The sequence below is a fragment of the Pectinophora gossypiella genome, chromosome 21 (genome assembly GCF_024362695.1).
Source record: "Pectinophora gossypiella chromosome 21, ilPecGoss1.1, whole genome shotgun sequence".
Lineage (NCBI taxonomy): Eukaryota > Metazoa > Arthropoda > Insecta > Lepidoptera > Gelechiidae > Pectinophora > Pectinophora gossypiella.
This window is the reverse complement of record NC_065424.1, coordinates 1,886,699-1,907,809: the sequence shown is the minus strand read 5'-3', so window position 1 is coordinate 1,907,809 and position 21,111 is coordinate 1,886,699. Positions and strand designations below refer to the sequence as shown.

At 39.6% G+C, this 21,111-nt stretch overlaps 1 protein-coding gene across 3 annotated transcripts in view; it reads left to right on the top strand.

The window, feature by feature from the left end:
* Positions 1–21,111, top strand: part of LOC126376490 (dipeptidyl aminopeptidase-like protein 6) — a 211,034-nt gene that overhangs the window by 22,029 nt on the left and 167,894 nt on the right. For all 3 annotated transcript variants that reach the window (XM_050023913.1, XM_050023914.1, XM_050023912.1), the window contains exon 2: positions 4,254–4,357. In XM_050023913.1, the coding sequence (XP_049879870.1) occupies positions 4,328–4,357 (30 nt within the window). In that variant the 5' untranslated portion in view covers positions 4,254–4,327. The remainder of the gene's footprint in view (positions 1–4,253; positions 4,358–21,111) is intronic.

Here is a 21,111-nt window from a genome sequence, read left to right as displayed (position 1 = left end):
TGGTAAATTACAACGACAATTTGGTGTTCATTACGTAGCTAATATGAAACGGCAAAATATTCGTGATCACACACTCTGCAATGTACATCAAATTGTCATTGTAATTTACAATTGTAAGTTTTATTAAACAGCCCCCAGGTAGTCGTTATGATAGGCTCTAATGTGGCTAGCAAAAAGGAATACAATTGCAGTAAAACAAGTAAAAGATTTGTGTTTTTATAGTATTTACCCTTGCTTAGGGAAACTCACAGAGAGAAAATTTAAAACGAAGAAAAAAATTACTCGGACGGCACTTGATCCCGGAGCTCTTGTCAAGGCAACAACCAATTTTTACTTCTTTTTTCGAATTAATATTTCTCTGTACTAAGACTGGTACTTTTTTGCACTCATTTTATTCTGGACTTGTCTCGGTCGACAGCGATTACCAGGCTGTTACACACTACCTATTTAGTACATATAAACATAGGCAGAGTGGGCAGAGATCACGGAATTCCATTTACTATGATCGTGACGCACCATTTTCTCTTCTTCCACTCTCATCAACGACTTCTCTTCGTGCATGCATACAGTACTTGTCCTGGCCTTCCAAACATCCTGGATCTGATCACTCTTCGAACTCTACCACTTAAACCCGCATCATAAAATCTTTTTCGTAAGTGTACTATCTCTTTATTCATTCCTATTTATACTATATTATTATGGCATAATGGACATTGATTTACTATACACTCGAAACACATGAATCAAATCAAGATTGTTTTAGTCTCCCAAATGATACTTCCCGTCAAGCAAGTTTGTTTGAGGGGGCTTTTTACCATTGATGGGTTTGCTCTTGGCCCTAGACTTACCCGAAGGCATTTACGAGGCCTAAGATGGAGTGAGCACGCCCAGATGGCATGTCAGGGGGGGGGGGGGATGTCTTGTAGAAAGAGATATTATTACGATAACTTCATAAGTCCCTACTTATTACCAAGTTTAAATTCTAATTAATTATTCATTGATGATCAGGAAGAACCAGAGCTGTCTGCAATCAAAAGACCAAGCGTATATTTTATAAGTTTGTGTCAAAGTACCAGGGTGTAATGACGGAGCAGAAGTTCTCTCAGTGTTCCCTGCACTTCATCGGCCGTGTCCCCGAGAGTTATGTTCTCTGGATAGGTCATTTGTAGGTCATAAAGTCTGGATTTAGTTGTGACTTATGATAAAAAGTTTAGTTGGTGCTACAAAGTTCCAACTAATATCCGAAGACCTATGCGAATTTGTAGCAATGACTTCACTAACACAGTTGACTCGGCCATTATAGACGGCTATGCGGCTCACCACCTATCACGTTGGTCTAACAGAAAGCTCGGTGAGGTGTGGGTACTTAGTTCATCTTGCAATGGATGTTCCTCTGACTACCCCAATTGGAATATAATCGTTAGCTTATGTTATGTTATAACGTATGTAGGAGTTAATTCCCGCAAGCGTGTCTAGTGCCCGTCGAATAGAGTGCCTAGGCAGTTTATTTTGTGTTTGCATTTAATTTGCAAAGATTATTACGGCTCTGTTGCCTTAGGGTAACAATAACTTCGCGCGAGTTAGTTTCATTTGACGGGAATACTAGGTAATAATATAATATATGAACGAAACACTTACATAGCTCTACAAAATAACGAAGCTTATAAGTCACAGACTAACCTCACACCTGTTGGGAAAGTTGCAGCTTATAATCCTCACATAATCCACCAGGAGTGTCAGTCGACGAAAATACTAATAGTCACATAACATAACAAATACTTTATCGCACAAACAGGAAAATATAAAATACAAAACAAAAGAGAAATAGAATGAGTAAAATAGGCGGCCTTATTGCTAAGTAGCAATCTCTACACGATTAAACACTGCTCCGTCAAAAAAATCGAAGCACCTCGCGAATCGCAAGTTCATTATTATGTTATGCTATTTATTATAAAAATATGAAATATTTACCAATATAAGAAATTAAAATTAAATGTTACTGGCAAAAAATTTAATTTATTTATTCATTTTACAGCGAGTATGTTATAATTTGTAATATTAACGTTCGAAATTCAAATTTAAAATTTAATTAAACACGTGTTCTGGCCAGTATTACGAGCTGACGTTTCTTCCGGCAATTTTACATCCAATTGTTCTTCAAACAGCATAACTTCTATTTTAATTTCTGAAACTCTTCTTTCAACAAATGTCTTCGCAACTAATGGAAAATGAACTTTACAAGGTTTTCTGTACAATTTATTTTTAAATGGCTGTTCGTAGTAATTCCTGTGCTTTGTTGTCAAGAAGAGCCTTGGAGATGACATTCGTATTCTCTGCGGTATTCTCTTTTTAAACTTAATTTCTTTTTAAAACTATTGTCGTAGTTGGCTTTTTATTTTTTGCCAGAAATGGTTTTAACTTAATGGTAATTCTCGGAATATTAAATAGTTTGCATTGCAGTAGTTTTACGCGCATGAGACATTCGTTATGTAAAAATACCGAATGAATATATTTTTGAATCTGACATAATTTACCAAGGCACTACTCTGTACTGTTACCACGTCAGTATAAAGGAATTAAGCTTTTAAGCGTTTTTAATTAAACTTGCCTAATTCCAAAGCCATGTAAACCCAAATTAATTTCTCTCAGCGAAGTAAGTGTATGTCGTAAACAGTGATGTGCCGTTCCCTGGAATGTTCCCAAAGTGGGAATGTTCTCGTTGTAAAAACTCTAAAGGAGTCTCTCTCTCTCTCTGGCTGCTTTTTTTTCAAATGAGGCACTTTCCAGTTTAAGTTCTTTAAAAATCACATGGATGGCGTTGTTCAGTTTAGGAAGTTGTACTGTTCAAAGTCCATAAAAAACAAATACTTTATGGCTAACGAGAATATCAACATTTCATAGTCTTTTTTTACTTTGGTCCGCTAGCCGTACAGTGTAAACGACGCACGAAGAATTTCTATATTTTATTCTTCTTCATTTTTAGCTTTCTAAGAAGGGTCGTTGATTTTGAAGTTATTTTCATTTTCGTTTTTATGTATGTATTTTCCTTTATATTAATTTAGTACTTTCCTTTGTATTAGTAAAAGTGATAATCGTTTAGTTTTTCTTTTTATTTCCGCGCACTCTGTCAGCATTCTAAACTCAACAACGCCATCTTTGTGATTTTCAATAAACTTCAACTGGAATATCCCTTATTGTTCTTCACTGTACTATGGTATTACTTGCTTAAGGTTCGGTAATAAAGCTCTTTTTACATAACTTTTGCGGCTTTTTACTGCCAGGAACGTGCCAAAAGTGAAACATTGCCGGGAACATCACTGGTCGTAGTCACTTGTACAGTCATGAGCAATATAATGTACCCACTTTAGGACTCTGTCGCACTAACATATTTGACATTTAGTGAGACTTACAGTTCAATTTGTCAAAAAAGTTAATGTGACATGGTACCATGTACGTACCTTGGCGGCACAAAGTTTACCCTTTATTTTTTGATTTATACACGTTGTCAAGGTATTGTTGTGGGTGGGGTGAGAATAATAAATCTTTTCAGACTTTGCTGTGTTGTAAGACCATTTGAATAATAATAATCGTTTACTAGCGACCCGCCCCGGCTTCGCTCAGGTGCAATATATGCTGAGGAAAAAATGAAATTATTTACGACATCACATTAAACACCTCAAAAATAACAGTATTTCTCCACTATTTAATGGGTGATGTTATACATATAAACCTTCCTCTTGAATCACTCTATCTATTAAAAAAAACCGCATTAAAATCCGTTGCGTAGTTTTAAAGATTTAAGCGTACATAGGGATATAGGGACAGAAAAAGCGACTTTGTTTTAGACTATGTAGTGAAGGAACACAGGTAATACAGAGTTCGATAACAATAACAAAAGGGATTGCAGCGCTCCCTGCACTTCTTCTATCGTGTGGGTTGTGATGTGAGGTGGATTACCAACCTCATCAACCCTGGTGTCAGGGTTACTATTGAGCCGCCAAAGGCCCCTGACATGACTCATGTAACGACTACGTACTTACATCGGTAAGTAGTAACCGGGACCTACGGCTTACTTTCGTACAATCAGGTGATCAGCCTGTAATGTCCTAACCAAAGTAGGGGTTACAAAGTGATTTTTGTGATATGTCCCCACCGGGATCCGAACCCGGGACCTCCGGATCGTGAGCCTAACGCTCAACCACGGGACAAGGGCGTTCTGAGTGTATTTTTCATGAGATAATGTATTGTTGCAGCTTGGTGATGGTATGAGTGCGTGATGCCCTAGTGTGTGGTGGCAGTGGACGTGGCGTGAAGCAGAGGCTGAGACATGGCTGACCCCGACGCTTTTGATGATGAGGTAACGTATGAAACAACTATCATAACATAACACGAGACGCGCGCGTGGTTACGTTCGGGCGGGGCTCGCTTTCTGGAGGGCTTTTTGACGCCTGATATGGTCTTCTGTCCTGTAGGTTGTGAGGTGGAGTACCAACCTCTTCAACCCTGGTGTCAGGGTATTGAGCCGCCAAAGGCCCCTGACATGGCTCACGTAACGACTACTTACTTACATCAGTAAGTAGTAACCATGAGAAGGGAATAGGAGAAACGTTAAACGATACGGCTCACCACCTATCACGTTGGTCTAACAGAAAGCTTGGTGGGTAGTTAGCAAAGGAAGTACCAAAATTGCAAGTGTTTCTTTTTAATTAATTTTAGATCCATAATTTTACGACGGAAAATTCCACTTTAGGTATATCAGCTCGGAGTCATGGTCTGAATCATCCCTCAAAGTTTTCGTTACGATTTCACTAACACCCTGTATAAAAGCTGATTCTGCTCGCCTATCGCCCCCTAAGAGCATGAAAAGGGAATAGAAGAAACGGCTCACCAACTAACACGTTGGTCTAACAGAAAGCTTGGTGAAGTGTGAGTAGGTAACTAATTACCAAGATCGCAAGATTCTATCTTTAACACCAAATTAGCGACAGTCTCACAAAGTGTTTTTTTGTTAGACGGGTCCCCACCGAAAGCCTAAAAGCAGGTAAGTCAATAATGTTGGGGCCGATATTTAATAATGTAGATTCGATATTTATGAGATGCCCGGGATGATAAGCAGCTGAAATCTTTACTCGCAGTGCCGCAGTTTGCCCCGGATAAATCTGTCACCTGCATTGAACAAAATATTCCACTATGCATCCTGCACTGAATAAAAGCAAATAAAAATATTTTCGCGGCACATATGCGTTGCGTTTTGTTATTTTAACTCAGTTATTGCGTTTTGATAACCCGCTTTCTGTGGATGGGATTACAAGGTGGATACTTTTTTAGATACAGTTATATTTGATTGATCATAGTCATCGGAAATGAAATGAAAAAAAAAAAAGGGAAAAGTTTAAAATACATATTACATACATACTTAAACCCAAGCTCGCATTCGAAATCATTTGCAACTTGGCAATTGAAGCCTCTGGTCAGTTTGTCATACATATTTCGAACTGTTTCACTGGAGCTATTAAAATTTGAGGTTGTTGCGTGTTGCTTTATGTGGTAACAAAACAATTTATTGTCGATTGGTTCAATTTACCTAATGCTTCAAAATTGGCTCGGTCCGTTGAAACTAAAAACTCAGAAATATCAAATAAAATAATAGTTTTAAGTCGTACATTTCAAATATGTTCAAATTTTAATATTAATGTACTTACCTTACGTTTTAAACCTAAATAGAGATTAACGATAGATAGAATCTATATGCAGATAGGTACCTACCTAAGTTACACTTTGAATTGTATATACGTTATACATACATAAACTCACGCCTATTTCCCACTGGGGTAAGCAGAGACTATAGAATTCCATTTGCTCCGATCCTGACACACTTCTCTTGCTTATATACGTAATAAGTACTTGAAAAAAGCCGGACGTCTCATCCGATTCAATTACTGCAGCTTTTCCACTTGCATAGCCGAGGAAAATAAGCAAAAACCTCGGCACAGAGCCCTAGACATAGTAATATAATTTCAGTAATTTGACTGCCTAATATTTTTTGCAGACGGTTATTCCCAAGTATTCCTATCTCTATCTTCATTCCTATCTAAGTAGTCATTAAAGTTGTAGTAACCTTTTTTACAGTTTCTGTTTAATTAAGGTTTCATAATATCCAAAGGTAAATTTTGAATGACCACTGCAATGAAGAGGCGTGTTGGAGTCTACTGCCTACTATTTCTGTTTATCTATAAGGGCTTACTTCCAACAGTGGGTATGAAATAACTGTAAATGTTATGTAAAAATCACAATGGGTTTCGTGCACAGAAAACATACATAAGCGAGATACATCCATCGCAAGATGAACTTAGTACGCACACCACACCGAACTTTCTGTTAGACCAACGTGATAGGTTGCCATCTTTGTCGTGTCGCCGTCTGTAACGGTCTGAAAACAACGTGTAGATAAAGTAAAGTCATCATCATCAATTTAAGAGACACGCTCTTGTCGTTGTAGCATTTTCCATTCCAGTCTATCAAAGGCCAATTCCTTGACTATAAGACACGACTTTAACGTTTTCTTTAATCTGTTCCATGTAAGCTCTTTTTGGTCCCTTCCTCTCTTTCCTTCTAGCTTTCCCTCTATGATGTTTTTAATAAATTCATCGTGTCTTATTAGGTGTCCAATCATCTTGCCTCGTCTGTCCTCAATAATTCTCAGTATTTGTCTCTTTTCCCCTAACTCTTACTAGCACTTCCTCATTTGTAACCCTTTCTTTTGTAAAGTAGTAAAGAAAATATAGTAAAACATAAAACGAAAAATTCTTGAAGCTTCAAAGAAATCTTGGTGATATTTAATATGCACCACGCCTGATCGGAGTGCCGCTGACATTCTATTAGCGAATAATGTGATTAAATTATGTTCCAATACGGACCAGTTAAATCTTGAAAGTTTAACTAATCTAGTGTAGGCTGGGTATTAGGGACACCGTGCCGAATACTGAAGGGTGATTCAGCTCATGATTCTGAGTTAATTTGAAGTGGAATTTTTCGTCTGCTTACCCCGAGTTTCATCATCATCATCAATTTAGGAGCCACGCTCTTGTCGGTGCAGCATTTTCCATGCTACTTTTTTAGGGATAAATAGGGCAGTAGTTTCCTTCTTGCCTTCTGCCCCGCAGAACTCTGTCTGACGCAAGTGGGATGGCGCCCAGAGTAGTTTATTACAAAGCCATACTAGGACTCCTGTCCTCCGCCTCTGACTAGTACTGACAGTTACTGCTACCCCGAGTAACGGTTTCCCCGAGTTTATGTAGGTAATGTTTTTGTAAGCAATATGGTAGTCAAGAGCCGTGGTAGCCCAGTTGGTAGAACGCTTGCCTCTCACTTTGAAGTCGCAGGTTCGAATCACAGGCCTAAACCAATGTAAGTCGAATTGGTTTTCGAATTCATGTTTGGATCATAAATGATTATCACATGCTCAGCGGTGAACGAAAACATCGTGAGGAAACCCACATTTCCAAGAAATGCATTTTCGGGTGTATGCGACTTTATGTGTATTAGGCTGGTTGGAAAGCAGGTCCTGTGAAATCTTCAAGTTAGGTATAACGGACCCTGTGAAAAAACGGGACAATGCTAAGGGGATGATGAAGCAAAAGAAGTCGTAACTGATTCCAAATGGACTCATTGCATTGCTTATCGACTGCTACTGCAATTAGGGCTTCTCTATGCTTACCATCAGGCATAGTCGAGCCAACATACTTGGTCATTATAAAAAAAATGTTTATATAATATGTTACTTTATGTCTGGTATTAAATATGTTCCTCCAGTTATTAAATAACTTGTAATATATGTATACCCTCATTGATTTAAAAGCTGTGTTGCTGTTGCAGTTTCTTGTCATTTCTTCTCCTCAGCCAAAACACATTTGCGAAATGACGTAAATTCAAAAATGTTACATTGATCTTCATCAAGTTTATCGATGATAATTACGTTTATAAATGATTTTGATTTCTGATTTGATGAAGAGTTATTGTTTCAATTTTTCTGCTGGCGAATATGACTTGTGGCTTTGACCACCTGATAAAACGTGACATGTGTATGATTGTCTGTTGAAAAACCGCCTAGGACCGAGGTAGAACTTGCCGAGTGCAATTAGCGGCGAGGTATAATGAGGTCTTTTATTAACTTTTAAATTACTCGCTCGCAATGCAGAGACGCCAGCGCTTAAAGTTTTAGAGGCTTCGTCGTGATGGAAATTGGACTGTGCGGTCTGCCGACTTAGTCTTAGTACGGTCACGAGCATTAATATGTATACACTTTGGTACCATGTCACATTAACTTTTTTGACAAATTGAACTATAAGTCTCACTAAATGTCAAATATATTAGTGCGACAGAGTCCTAAAGGGTACATTATATTGCTCATGACTGTACGTAACACTTCATTTTATGATTGGCAACTGATGAAAAGAAAAACTTAGAAAGTCTCATAAGTGCGGCTTATTAATACTTATCATCATAACACACTGAGTTATAATTGAAATCGGTCATAAAATTGACAAACACAAAAGGTCATAAATTAATGGTATGTTCTACGAGTATGTGGTCACTATGGTCCTGTATATCACTGGCTTGTTTCTTAAACATCAGTGTTTGAATCCCGGTGAGGACAAACCATAACTGTGTGATCCCTAGTTTGGTTAGGTTATATGAGTCACGTCAGGGGCCTTTGGCGGCTCAATAATAACCCTGACACCAGGATCAATGTTGTATTGATTTCTACATCATCAGTATCATTATTTTAAGAGCCACGCTCTTGTCCGCTTCTCCGTGCTACTTTTTTAGGGAAAAATAGGGCAGTGGTTTTCCTCTTGCCTTCTGCCCCGCAGTACTCTGTCTGACGCGAGTGGGATGACGCCCAGAGTAGTCTATTTCCGTACTAGGATTCTTGTCCTCCGCCTTTGAATAGTACTGACTTTCCCCTTCCGTCCTGCATTGCCGTACCGATGGCTTATATCTCCGCCTCTGCAACCGTTGAGATCCCTGGGCAAGGATTCTACGTTATACCCCGTAGGTCTGAGTCCCTAACTCACTCCGGCCTACTGAAATAAGAGGCGCCCACCCCCGCGGCAAGGATGCGCCGAACAGGAATTGCACCAGTAGAGGACAGAGAAGATGACTCTTTCCGCCCTTGGGGCCGGGTTAATGCTTTTGTATGACACTAAAATACATTCGTGATATAAAATCACCTCCAGGCTTAAGGTCTCGGCGGGTTAGAAATCTGTCAGAAATCAGCACGTAATCCCAGAAGCACTTATAGAGCGCCTCGTGCCAACAATCCTAATATTTTAACCGACACGTGCTTATACGTGTCGTATTCGATACATGTATTCGCATTTCCTTCAGGATATCAGACGGAAGACACGGTGGGACGTGCCAGGATAAATGGACAATTATTTGATCGAACTGCTCACATGGCGAAGTCGAGCCAAAAACGCTCTTCGTATAAAACTTAACGAATACTTCACTTTACTTTTTTTTCATTAAGTATGTATTTTTCTTTTTACTTTCTTGCACCGCTTTTTCATCTCAGCCATAATATGTTCCGATGTGGTGGTAAGTTGCAGGATTGTTGAATACTTCACTGATGATTCTTCATAGAAGTTAAAAGACGCATTAGCTTATGTCAATCACATAACATTGTCTACTCTATGGCGTTAACGATACGAAAAGCATTTTGCCTTAACCATGGAAGTATACGTGTCCTTACGGCGCGTTCGATTTATTTTCCAAAAATATTATGAAATGAATATGTACCAAAAATGAAATTATTTCAGTGCAAAAAATATTGTATGTAGCGTGATTAAAATTGTGTTTTGAACTGTACAAGCAAATGACAGGCGCGATGTTATGCCACTCGCCGTAGAGACACGCCGTAGCGGGAATCGCCGTTCAGGGACTCGCTGTCAACGCCATAATTCAATTGAGTCGACTACAGAATATTGCATCAATATTTGGTATGTCATTCGTTACGACTATTTATAAGAGAATTTCTGCTGCAAACGTCACTTCATTCATGCATACGGTTTCCCTTTGTTGGCTACAACAATTCTAATAAGAACAAGTGCTTTTCTGTTTTTACCCGACTGCAGAAATGTAAAAAGAATGGTTTAATGTGTTTGGCGATGTAACTGCTGAACAATTCTGTTTGTTTGGATCTTCTTGGCCGGACAAATGGGGAGCTGCTGCTCCCCAGGGGAGCTGCGAGTTCTCTCAGTACATTTAAGACAATAGGCCTCATGGTGCCCACACGATTATCATTATTTAAATTAATATTTTATAAATAATTATCCGAGACCCGTGGTAACCCAGTTGGTAGAACGCTTGCCTCTCACTTTAAGGTCGCAGGTTTGAATTCATCATCATCTTTGACCCAGGTAAATACCCAATGACAAATTAGATTAGTTTAGCCAACAGGATGACTATATCAGAGATACATCCATCGCAAGATGAACTAAGTACCCGCACCTCATTGAACTTTCTGTTACACCAACATGATAGGTGGTGAGCCGTATCGCCGTCTATAATGGTCGAACTAACTAACACTGCACTGTAAATGAAATAACCCATTGGTGCAAGTCCAGTACCGGAGTTTTAACCTTATAATATTAAGTTAGCTTTCTGTTAGACCAACGTGATAGATGGTGAGCCGTATCGCCGTCTATAATTGTTGAGCAAACTGTATTAATCGGCTGATCACCAATAGTGTAGGGGCATGCAACACGAAAGAGCTATTTAAACAAACTTAATCCGAGATCTGCTTCATCGAAAATGTTGTAAGAATTGCCCTCAACAAACCAACAATGGGACTGTCATCACGGCAGATACAAAGGGGATAAAATACAGATCATCATTCATTCATCATCAGCCCATTAACGTCCCCACTGCTGGGGCACGGGCCTTCCCTGTGGATAGGGAGATCGGGCCTTAAACTATCACGCGGGCCCAGTGCTGATTGATGGTTATTAACGACTGCTAATGCAGCCGGGACCAACGGCTTAACGTGTCTTCCGAAGCACGGAGGAGCTCGAGATGAAAATTATGTTTTGTGGTCACCCATCCTTTGACCGGCCTTTGCGAAAGTTGCTTAACTTCAACAATCGCAGACCGAGCGCGTTTACCGCTGCGCCACCGAGCTCCTCAAAAAATACAGATAAATAGTATTAATTGGTGGGCGGATCGGTTCGGCAATTACGAGCCATTTGTGCGGAAACAACGGGGTCGGTCGATGGTAAAGGCGTTCACGGCAAATTGTTGTAAAACACCTATTTCTATGTAGGATATCGTCGAGAAGAAGATATACTGTGATGTTGAAACTAATATTTTTTTCTGTGACATTTAAACACCAGTTTTCACTTACACAGTTGGCTGGACCATTATAGACGGCGATACGTCTCACCACCTATCACGTTGGTCTAACAGAAAGCTCGGTGAGGTGTAGGTAGTTCGTTCATCTTGTGATGGATGTATCTCTAACTAACCTAATTGGGATATAGTCGTAAGTTTATATTATGCTTATATGGTGGAGTATATTCCATACCCCCTCCAGTAGATTGAGGCGCGGTCTGTGCCCAGCAGTGGGACATAATAGTAGCTTTAAAATTTTAATTTGTGGTATTTCACTTCTTTCACTGATCCTTGAAAAACAGTTTGTGCTAAAGATAAGTTATTGTTAGTTAGTTCGTAAGCCCTCAGCGCTTTCTATTTGTCTGGCCAAGTACCTAGTGTATGATATTCGAAGCAAATCAACAACCACGTCGAAACAAAAACACTATGTAGCGGAGATTAACTCAATTCTATTTTCAGTACAAACATATTAATTTACAGTAGAAGAAACTCATTCCAGTTAGAATGTAAAGCAAAAACAACAAGTTGGAATTATTGTATAACTTTTTACCTATAGATTACCAGTCTGGAATAAAAACATAAATAAAACTGTTGTTTGAACTAACCTCTAGAAATGTTGAATACAAATTACTGCTCTCCTTAACGCAACCGGAACCTCAATGTGCATGAGCTTAAAATAAGTCTCTAAAATAAGTACGAACCTACAAGCGAAATGAATGCACAAGAATAATAAAATTGCTTCACTCAATTCTCGAGTTTACCAAACGAAAATCTTTCATTCGTCGAATACCTAAGTGATAAATTCGCACGCCTTAGGAAATATTATCGATAATATAACGTGACTTGAGACGATTTTTTTACATTACATTACATTTTCAATCAGGCGTAGCGTGGTGAAGACGTTATCAGCAATAACCGGTTCGGTGCTTCGAGACCATCACGTCCTGAAGAGTGGTAAGGGTAGGCTGAGATTCTCCTTTTTTTGACATGTCTTATTGTAGGTTTACCTCGTAGCGTTAACAATTTGTCCGGACAATCGGGGACCGCTGAGGGCTCTCACTCGGTACAAAAATATTTTTGAATTTATGAGTATCAATTGACCCAATCAATAATTCTTTTTCGCACAAAACATAAACTTAGGGCATGTACAGACGAATAAAATAAGCACAATAGGCGGCCTTATTGCTATACAACAATCATCATCGTCATGTCCTCGGCCTTTGCCGGCTTATTAATAACCCTGACGCCAGGGCTGATGAGGTTAGTAATTCACCTCACAACCCACACTATAGAAGAGATCATCATCATCTTAGACTGACTTTTTACTTTAGCATACATACATACATAAACTCACGCCCGTAATCCCTAATGGGGTGGGCAGAGCCACAAGTAATCAAAGACAACTTGCAGCCACTGTTGATACGAAGTCCAAAGATGGATATGATGAACCTTATGGTGATAAGGGATCAGCCTATCGCCCATAACATTAGTCCATCATGTTAGAGGACACAATCCCTCTGTCGGTTTTTACGACATGCCCGGGAAAAGAAGCAGCTGAACGTGTTCTATGTTTTTTATATGCTCCCAGAACAGCATAGAAGTATTTTTACTTTAGCATTTTATAATTTATCTTTGACCCTGGTAAATACCCAATTACAAGTTAGGTGAGTTTAGCCAACCTGACGACTATATCAGAGATACATCCGTCGCAAGATGAACTATGTACTCACACCTCACTGAACTTTCTGTTACACCAACGTGATAGGTGGCGAGCCGTATCGTCGTCTATAATGGTCGAACTGACACTGCACTATAAATGAAATAACTCTTTGGTGCAAGTCCGGTACCGGAGTTTGAACCTTTAGCTAATCTAAATACTTAGTTACCGCTTACACAGCCACCCCAACCTACCTAATACGAATAGTTCGGGCGAAAATAGGGAAGAAATAGCAAATTGCGTTCTGTGTTTTGCCAAAATGTTCTTTCTTAGTACGTGGGCGAGCTACCAAATGTGATTTGTTACTGTTACTTATTGTATTCCGTCAAATACATATGTGGATGTATAAGAACGCAAAATGTTATTTGTGGCTGTTTTCGTTACATTGCTATTTTTGTTTGTTGCCCCTGTGGAGTGGCTATTAGACGCCTTGACCATCAAACCGACATGTTTTTTTTACTAAATTAAATAGAGCTTGATTGCTCGCATCGCTAGGTTATAGGTTACTTCAATGATACCTAGGGGGTTAGACAAATTGCAGATGTTTTTTTGCAAAAGCGAAAATGACTGTGATAAAAATGCATAAAATTGACATAAGGTGACATGTCCCGTTACGAAATAACTAGAAAAAAAAGATAGAGCAAACGTAGTTCAAAACAGGAGAAGTATTAAAAGTTAGTTGAATAAGAGAAGGACACCAGGTTAAAAAGGCCACATCGAGGCATTTTTTTTTAAATTAAGATCGGTTTGCTATTGACTTCATTCTTCCACGAGGAGAAGACGAGATCGACGGTGGAACGAGCTTACCCAGAAAATGCCTATTCACCCGTGATTTAAAGGACCTCAGATAAATCATCAAGTATAAAGCAATATACTTTCATAAACACAAATGTTAAATTGCAATATTGTTTTTTTTTTAGACGAATTGCTTCGACGTGGTATCTTAAGCCCCCAGGATCAAAACAGGATAGAACAAGAAGGGAAAGCATTATGGCCATTCACAAATATAATGATACTTACATTATTTTCTCCAAAAATTACCACGTCAGACATAAATCACGACGGGATAAACAAACGAATAGGTTAGACTTACTTTTATGACTTACCTAACAGAAAAAGCGCCGTATCAGTAATTCGAGACGAAAATAGTTTTGAGAACTACCAGGCTGTCAGGGGTCGTAAGAGGCTTTACGTAAATCCGCCTCAGGGAGCGTCGCACGGATATAAATCTCAATCCGATGTTTACTCTTTTCACTCTATGCGGTCCTGGTAGATCGAAAGTTTTTTGTTGTGGTTTTGTAGGCTTTGTCATTGTCGTATTGTTATTGTCGCCCAAGGACGAAAACAAGGTTGTTGTTTATTGCAAATTGTGATTCGACAAGAGATCTGCGTTCCATCTATTTAGGAAGATGTCTTTTTTCCATGTTTGACCTTCGGAAAGTTTTACCACCTTACAGATAAAATATAATGATATTGGGTAAGTATTTGACAGCTAAGCAAAGTTCAGTCGAATTGTATGATTTATTTATTTATTTAAATAATCTTTTCTTATTTAAATAATTTATTTCAATTTATTTATTTAAATAAATAAATTAAATTGGGTAAGTATTTGACAGCCAAGCAAAGTTTAGTCGAATTATAATGATAATTGGATTAAATTTTGCTTGGCTGTCAAATACTTAAATTTAATTTTTATTTGTAAGGTGGTTAGTGATTGTCAAGGCGCATTTTTTTTTATACATAGTAAAAATTGTACAAAAAGTTACTTAAAGCTAAATATGTCGCCAAACTGCAGTGCAGTTTGTTGTTTGTAAGTACTTACTTAAATTAATTATAGAAAACTGCCTCTACAGCTTTAGTTCTTTTTATTTTTTTATTGACGTGGCTCATTGTCTATAATGATATTTATTTATGCGTAGGTTTTAGCTTCGTTAGCATTCACCATTTTGTACAGACAAGCGAATACAATTTAGAACCACAATGCCTTCTATCAAAGTTGTATCCCTAGTCAAATTAAAAAAAAGTTAGCGTTTTTCAAAGAACTTTCTACTGTTCAAGAATGTTGTTAGAACTTTCGTTGCGAAATTCCCGAGCAACTTAGGCAGGTAAATTAGAAAACAGGCCCCTAAGGACTAATAAAGGTCGCGTTTCAAAGTCTGCCAAACTGACAGGCACATGCTAAATAGATTATAAAAGTATTTTAATTACGATTGTTGTTGATAAGCTTCTTCAATCGTGTGGATTGTGAGGTGGAATACCAACCCCATCAACCCTGGTGTCAGGGTTATTACTTATTACATGACTCATATAACGACGACGTACTCACACCAGTAAGTATTAACCGGGACCACCGGCTTAATGTGCCTTCCGAAGCACGGATCATCTTACTTTCGGACAATCAGGTGATCAGTCTGTAATGTCCTAGCCAAAAGCACAAAGTGATTATTGTGATTATGTCCCCACCGGGATTCGAACCCGGGGCCTCCGGATCGTGAGTCCATCGCTCAGCCATTGGACCACGGAGACCATAACCCGTCATAAACAGATGTGTTATTTCCACACGTGATGTTCCTAACCTTTTTGTTCTCCAACTACTGACAACTATTTTAGGATTTCTATGTTAATTAATTTTACGAGTTAGGGAGTACGTTTTTGTCGTTGAAACAATTATGTAACTGCATGACAGTCTGTACTTTGTACGCTCGAGGGGGACTTCGTATTATCATACTGTTTTGGCAGTTTAAAGCTGTTATTCACCTTACACACGATAGAAGAAGAAAGCTTTTTATAATGATTTGGTGGCCAGTATGTATTGCCGTCAAAGGATGTTTTCGAGGTACCGAACATTGTTCCTTATTCATTCCTCATGTTGAATCCGTTATTGCTCTGTTCGGAGCGTGACTTACATCGTAGCGACATGGGTTTGAATCCCGGCAATCCCCTGGTAGTTGCGGCTTCCGAGTACAGTCCGCTTAGGGACGGTACTGAAAAGTATCGGCGTCCGAAGGACGTAATATACGATCCCGACGACCCGATTACTCTAGCCATAGAGGCAGCCAATCAGCTCGCGACACCAAACACTTCAGGTCCCCGATACCGACCCCGCCGGCGTGGTCGACGATTTCCCTCATTCAGCGCTTATCGCTAACGACCCACTAGGGTCGATTAATTCTTTCAAATATTTTTCCTCTCAGACGACGCCCTGAGCCGAGGTTCGCGCCCAACTGGGCACCCTCAGGCCTGTTGTCTTAAACGTTGTACCGGGTGAGAGCCTTCAGCGCTCCCCATTTGTCCGGCCAAGTAGTTAATGCCATCTGCGGCAAATCTACAATAAGACACGTCAAAAAATAAAAAAATAATCCCGGCTTGGACACTAAACCACTGTATTTGACTTAAGTTTCAATGAGGGAGTTTCCAGACTGTTATAGAACATTCATAATATATCTACATACATAAATATAAACATAAATAGCCTATATACGTCCCACTGCTGGGCACAGCACTGAGGGGGTATGGAGCATACTCCACCACGCTGCTCCAATGCGGGTTGGTGGAGGTGTTTTTACGGCTAGTAGCCGGGACCAACGGCTTAACGTGCCCTCCGAAGCACGGAATCATCTTATTTTTTCGGATAATCAGGTGATTCAAGCCTGAAAACCAAACAAAGGACAGTCTCACAAAGTGATTTCGACAATGTCCCCATCGGGAATCGAACCCGGACCTCCAGATTGTGAGCCTAACGCTCTAACCACTAGACCACGGAGGCTGTTTTTATTATCTACATACATAAATATAAACATAAACACACACCTATTTCCCATCGGGGTAAGCGGAGACTATAGAATTCCATTTGCTTCGATCCTGACACACTTCTCAAAAAAATTAATAAAAAAAATACATTTATATAGGTTTATTTAATTTATGAGGAGCTCGGTGGCGCAGCGGTAAACGCTCTCGGTCTGCGATTGTTGAAGTAAAGCAACTTTCGCAGAGGCCGGTCATAGGATGGGTGACCACAAAAAAAAGTTTTCATCTCGAGCTCCTCCGTGCTTCGGAAGGCACGTTAAGCCGTTGGTCCCGGCTGCATTAGCAGTCGTTAATAACCACCAAACCGCAGTGGGCCCGCGTGGTGGTTTAAGGCCCGATCTCCCTATCCATCCATAGGGAAGGCCCGTGCCCCAGCAGTGGGGACGTTAATGGCCTGATGATGATGATTTAATTTATAATATAATATTATTATTATCTACTAATAGCATATATATTATCCAATAAATTAGAAGGTTAAACGAAAAATCTGTTCAGCGCCATCTATATTTTTTTGGAGAACATAGCCTGGAGAGTCCCGTGTTTAAATCATGGATAATTAATATCAGGTGGTTTAGGCTCACCCCCTTTAAACGGGGCTTAAACAAAGCTTAGTTCACGCTAGCTGGCGGGTGAGAGCCTTCAGCGCTCCCCATTTGTCCGGCCAAGTAGTTAATGCCATCTGCGGCAAATCTACAATAAGTCACGTCAAATAAAAAAAAAAAAAGCTAGCTGGCTACCACATACGGCTACCCTTTTCGGATACCACAGGAGTGATGCTTGTTCCCGTGCTTGGAATCGAATCTGCAACCTCACAATGAAAGTCAAGCAGTCTCCCGACTGGGCTACCAGAGCTGTACACACGAATATTATTATGTATGCCTGATAATTATCCCTTCAACAACTTTATCTCTTTTTCTCGTATAAACTCGGATTTGATGCAGCCTTGTTTTAATTAGAGGAACAAAAGTTTATTTTGCCCTCAGCAGGCAGATGAGACGTAATTTGCGATGACGTTCGTAAAAGTTGGGTAAAATAAGGGAAATTAAGAGATTTGCCATTTGAAAAAATAGGAATTCATAATACGTATTACAGCTTAAGCCGCTTCTAGGCAATTCAATTTAAGTATATGGAAGATAGGTAGGTGTATTTAAATGAAAGAAAAAATCATCAACCCCCTGCCCTTATCGCACTCTAGAGGTGGTATTAATAAACTAATCTCAGCTGAGACTGCCCTCAAGATCATGCTCATCATCATCATCAGCCCATTAACGTCCCCACTGCTGGAACACGGGCCTTCCCTATGGATGGATAGGGAGATCGGGCCTTAAACCATCACGCGGGCTCAGTCAGTGCGGATTGATGGTTATTAACGAGTGCTAATGCAGCCGGGACTAACGGCTTAACGTACCTTCCGAAGCACGGAGGAGCTCGAGATTTTTTTTTTGTGGTCACCCATCCTATGACCGGCCTTTGCGAAAGTTACTTAACTTCAACAATCGCAGACCGAGCGCGTTTACCGCTGCGCCACCGAGCTCCTCGAGTCATCATGCTCAAGTCCCTATTTTTATATAAGAACTGTCGCATTGACATGGTCTGCAGGGCAGTTAGTAATACCACCCTAGGTGTGGTTGGCACAACATGTATTTCTCTCCCATTCATTTCTGTCAGTTGTCATCTTAGTACACCCACGCGGAAGGTCCCTGGCTTTGACACCAATGGAGAAATCTGGATCCAACTGAACCGCTGCAGGACCAACCACAGGAAGTCGAACCATCACCTACATAAATGGAGCTTAAAGGAGTCGCCATACTGTGAATGTGGTCACCCGGATCAAACCGTATCTCACATAGTGAACGAGTGCCGTCTACACCGGTTAGGTGGCATAGCCGAGCTGCATTGTGTGACGGATGCCGCAGAGACTTGGTTGTGGGAACTTAAACTAAATATATAGAAGAAAGAAAGAAGAAAGAAAGAAAAAATATTTATTTGACATACTTATTGTTTTAACATAATTAACATAAAATAATACAGTTATGAATGTATGCCGAAACGGTTCCACCTCAGCATAATGCCATAGCCTAGACTATGACGCTGGTTTTCAGTTGAAACCGGTAAGGTAATCATCAAGTAACACGTTAAACAAAAAATTGACACAAAGTCTAAGCACATTTTGTAATTTTCTAATTAAGTACATATACGTTACGTATACTACATATACTGAGATATAAATAGAGTAGAGATACCCACACACACACACACACACACACACACACACACACACACACACACACACACACACACACACACACACACACATACCTTACACCTTTCATACACTCACTTTACACGATCCACACTTTCTTAGGTAAGCCTTCCCTTACCTTTATATTCATCCACATTCATACTCTAAACTTTACCCATAATATACCTTTCATCCCTCCTCATTTAAATGAAAAAGAAAATCTTATTGTGATAACGTATATATAACGTTCATCTTCATCATTTCATCATCAGTTTAAGAGCTATGCTCTTGTCTGCGTAGCATTCTCCATTCTTGTCTATCAAGGGCTAATTCTTTAACGTCCTTATAAGACACGACGTTCGCCTTCTCTTTAATTTGTTCCATGTAAGCTCTTCTTGGTTTTTCCATTCCTCTCTTTCCTTCTACCTTCCCTTCTATGATGGGTTTTGATACTTGCCTCTTCTGTCGTTAATAACTGTCATTTTTTTTAAAATTAAGATGGATTTGCGGAACCTTTCCCTTACTCTTACTCCGACAAAAGATAACACATAATATAACATAAGGTACGCAAGGTTCATGATATGTTTACATAAGGTTCCTCGAATCTTAATAGCTACATTCATGATTTTACATGATTAGTACCTCGATAATAATACCGCTTTATTTGGCACGGATCCCAGTGCATTCTGAACGTATTCCAGACCACTATTCCCTGTAATAACCAGTGCACTATTAGGCACTAGAATAGATTTAAATTGCCACTAATGGCTCCTACATACATAAACTCAGTAATATAATCTCGGAGCCACAAATCGTTCGAAAATAAACTTGCAGCCGTTTTTAGTATTTGGCTTACTGCACACGGTTGTGGGACAGATTTTTTGTACTTGAGTACACACATACATAAACTCACGCCTATTTCCCACCGGGGTAAGCAGAGACTATAGAATTCCATCTGCTTCGATCCTGACACACTTCTCTTGCTTCCTCCACGTTCATCAATCGCTTCATACACGCACGCCGGTTCAGAGTAGATCGTATTAAACCTTTTCTAAGGACATCTCCAATTTGTACTTGAGTAAAGTTGAGTATATTGTGTTCGTATTTATTTGCAATCATAGTTTTTCCGAATACACACGAATGCTCAGGCACGCATTCTCCATACTACTTTTTAGGGAAAAATAGGGCAGTGGTTTCCCGCCCAAACGGTTACAAACTTTATGTAATTAATCACAATATGATTGTAATTTCATTGTATTCAAATTGTGTCACTGAGTAATTTGAATATTACGAATTTATCGGTTAATTAGTTTGCCCGGAGTGTTGTTTAATTATTCAGAGTTTCGAATACACTGTGTGGTGTAATTAATATAAATTGTATTAGTTTTGAATTATACAATTCCTTTGGTAATTAACAGTCCAACAACAATTGAGATTTTAACAATTATAAATATTGTTTAATATCAATCGGTCACCATACCTTTATGTTATGTTATGTTAGTGAGCTCAGGGGGAGTTAAAGACCAATCGAAGAAATTCCTAAAAAAATGCTATTTGACATTTGGTTGCATTGCGCACTTACTTTTATATGCGCAAATGTCAAGCTTCGATGTGGCCTTTTTAAAAAGTTAACCCCCCCCCCCCCTCTTCGTGTTTAATTATTTATTTCAATTAAGGGGCCAGTCTCCGGTTGCAGAGTCTTAGGGACGGTACTGAAAAGTATCGGCGTCCGAAGGACGTAATATACGATCCCGACGACCCGATTACTCTAGCCATGGAGGCAGCCAATCAGCTCGCGACACCAAACACTTCAGGGCCCCGATACTGACCCCGCCGGCGTGGTCGACGATTTCCTTCATTCAGCGCTTATCGCTATCGACCCACTAGGGTCGATTAATTCTTTCAAATACTTTTCCTCTCAGACGACGCCCTGAGCCGAGGTTCGCGCCCAACT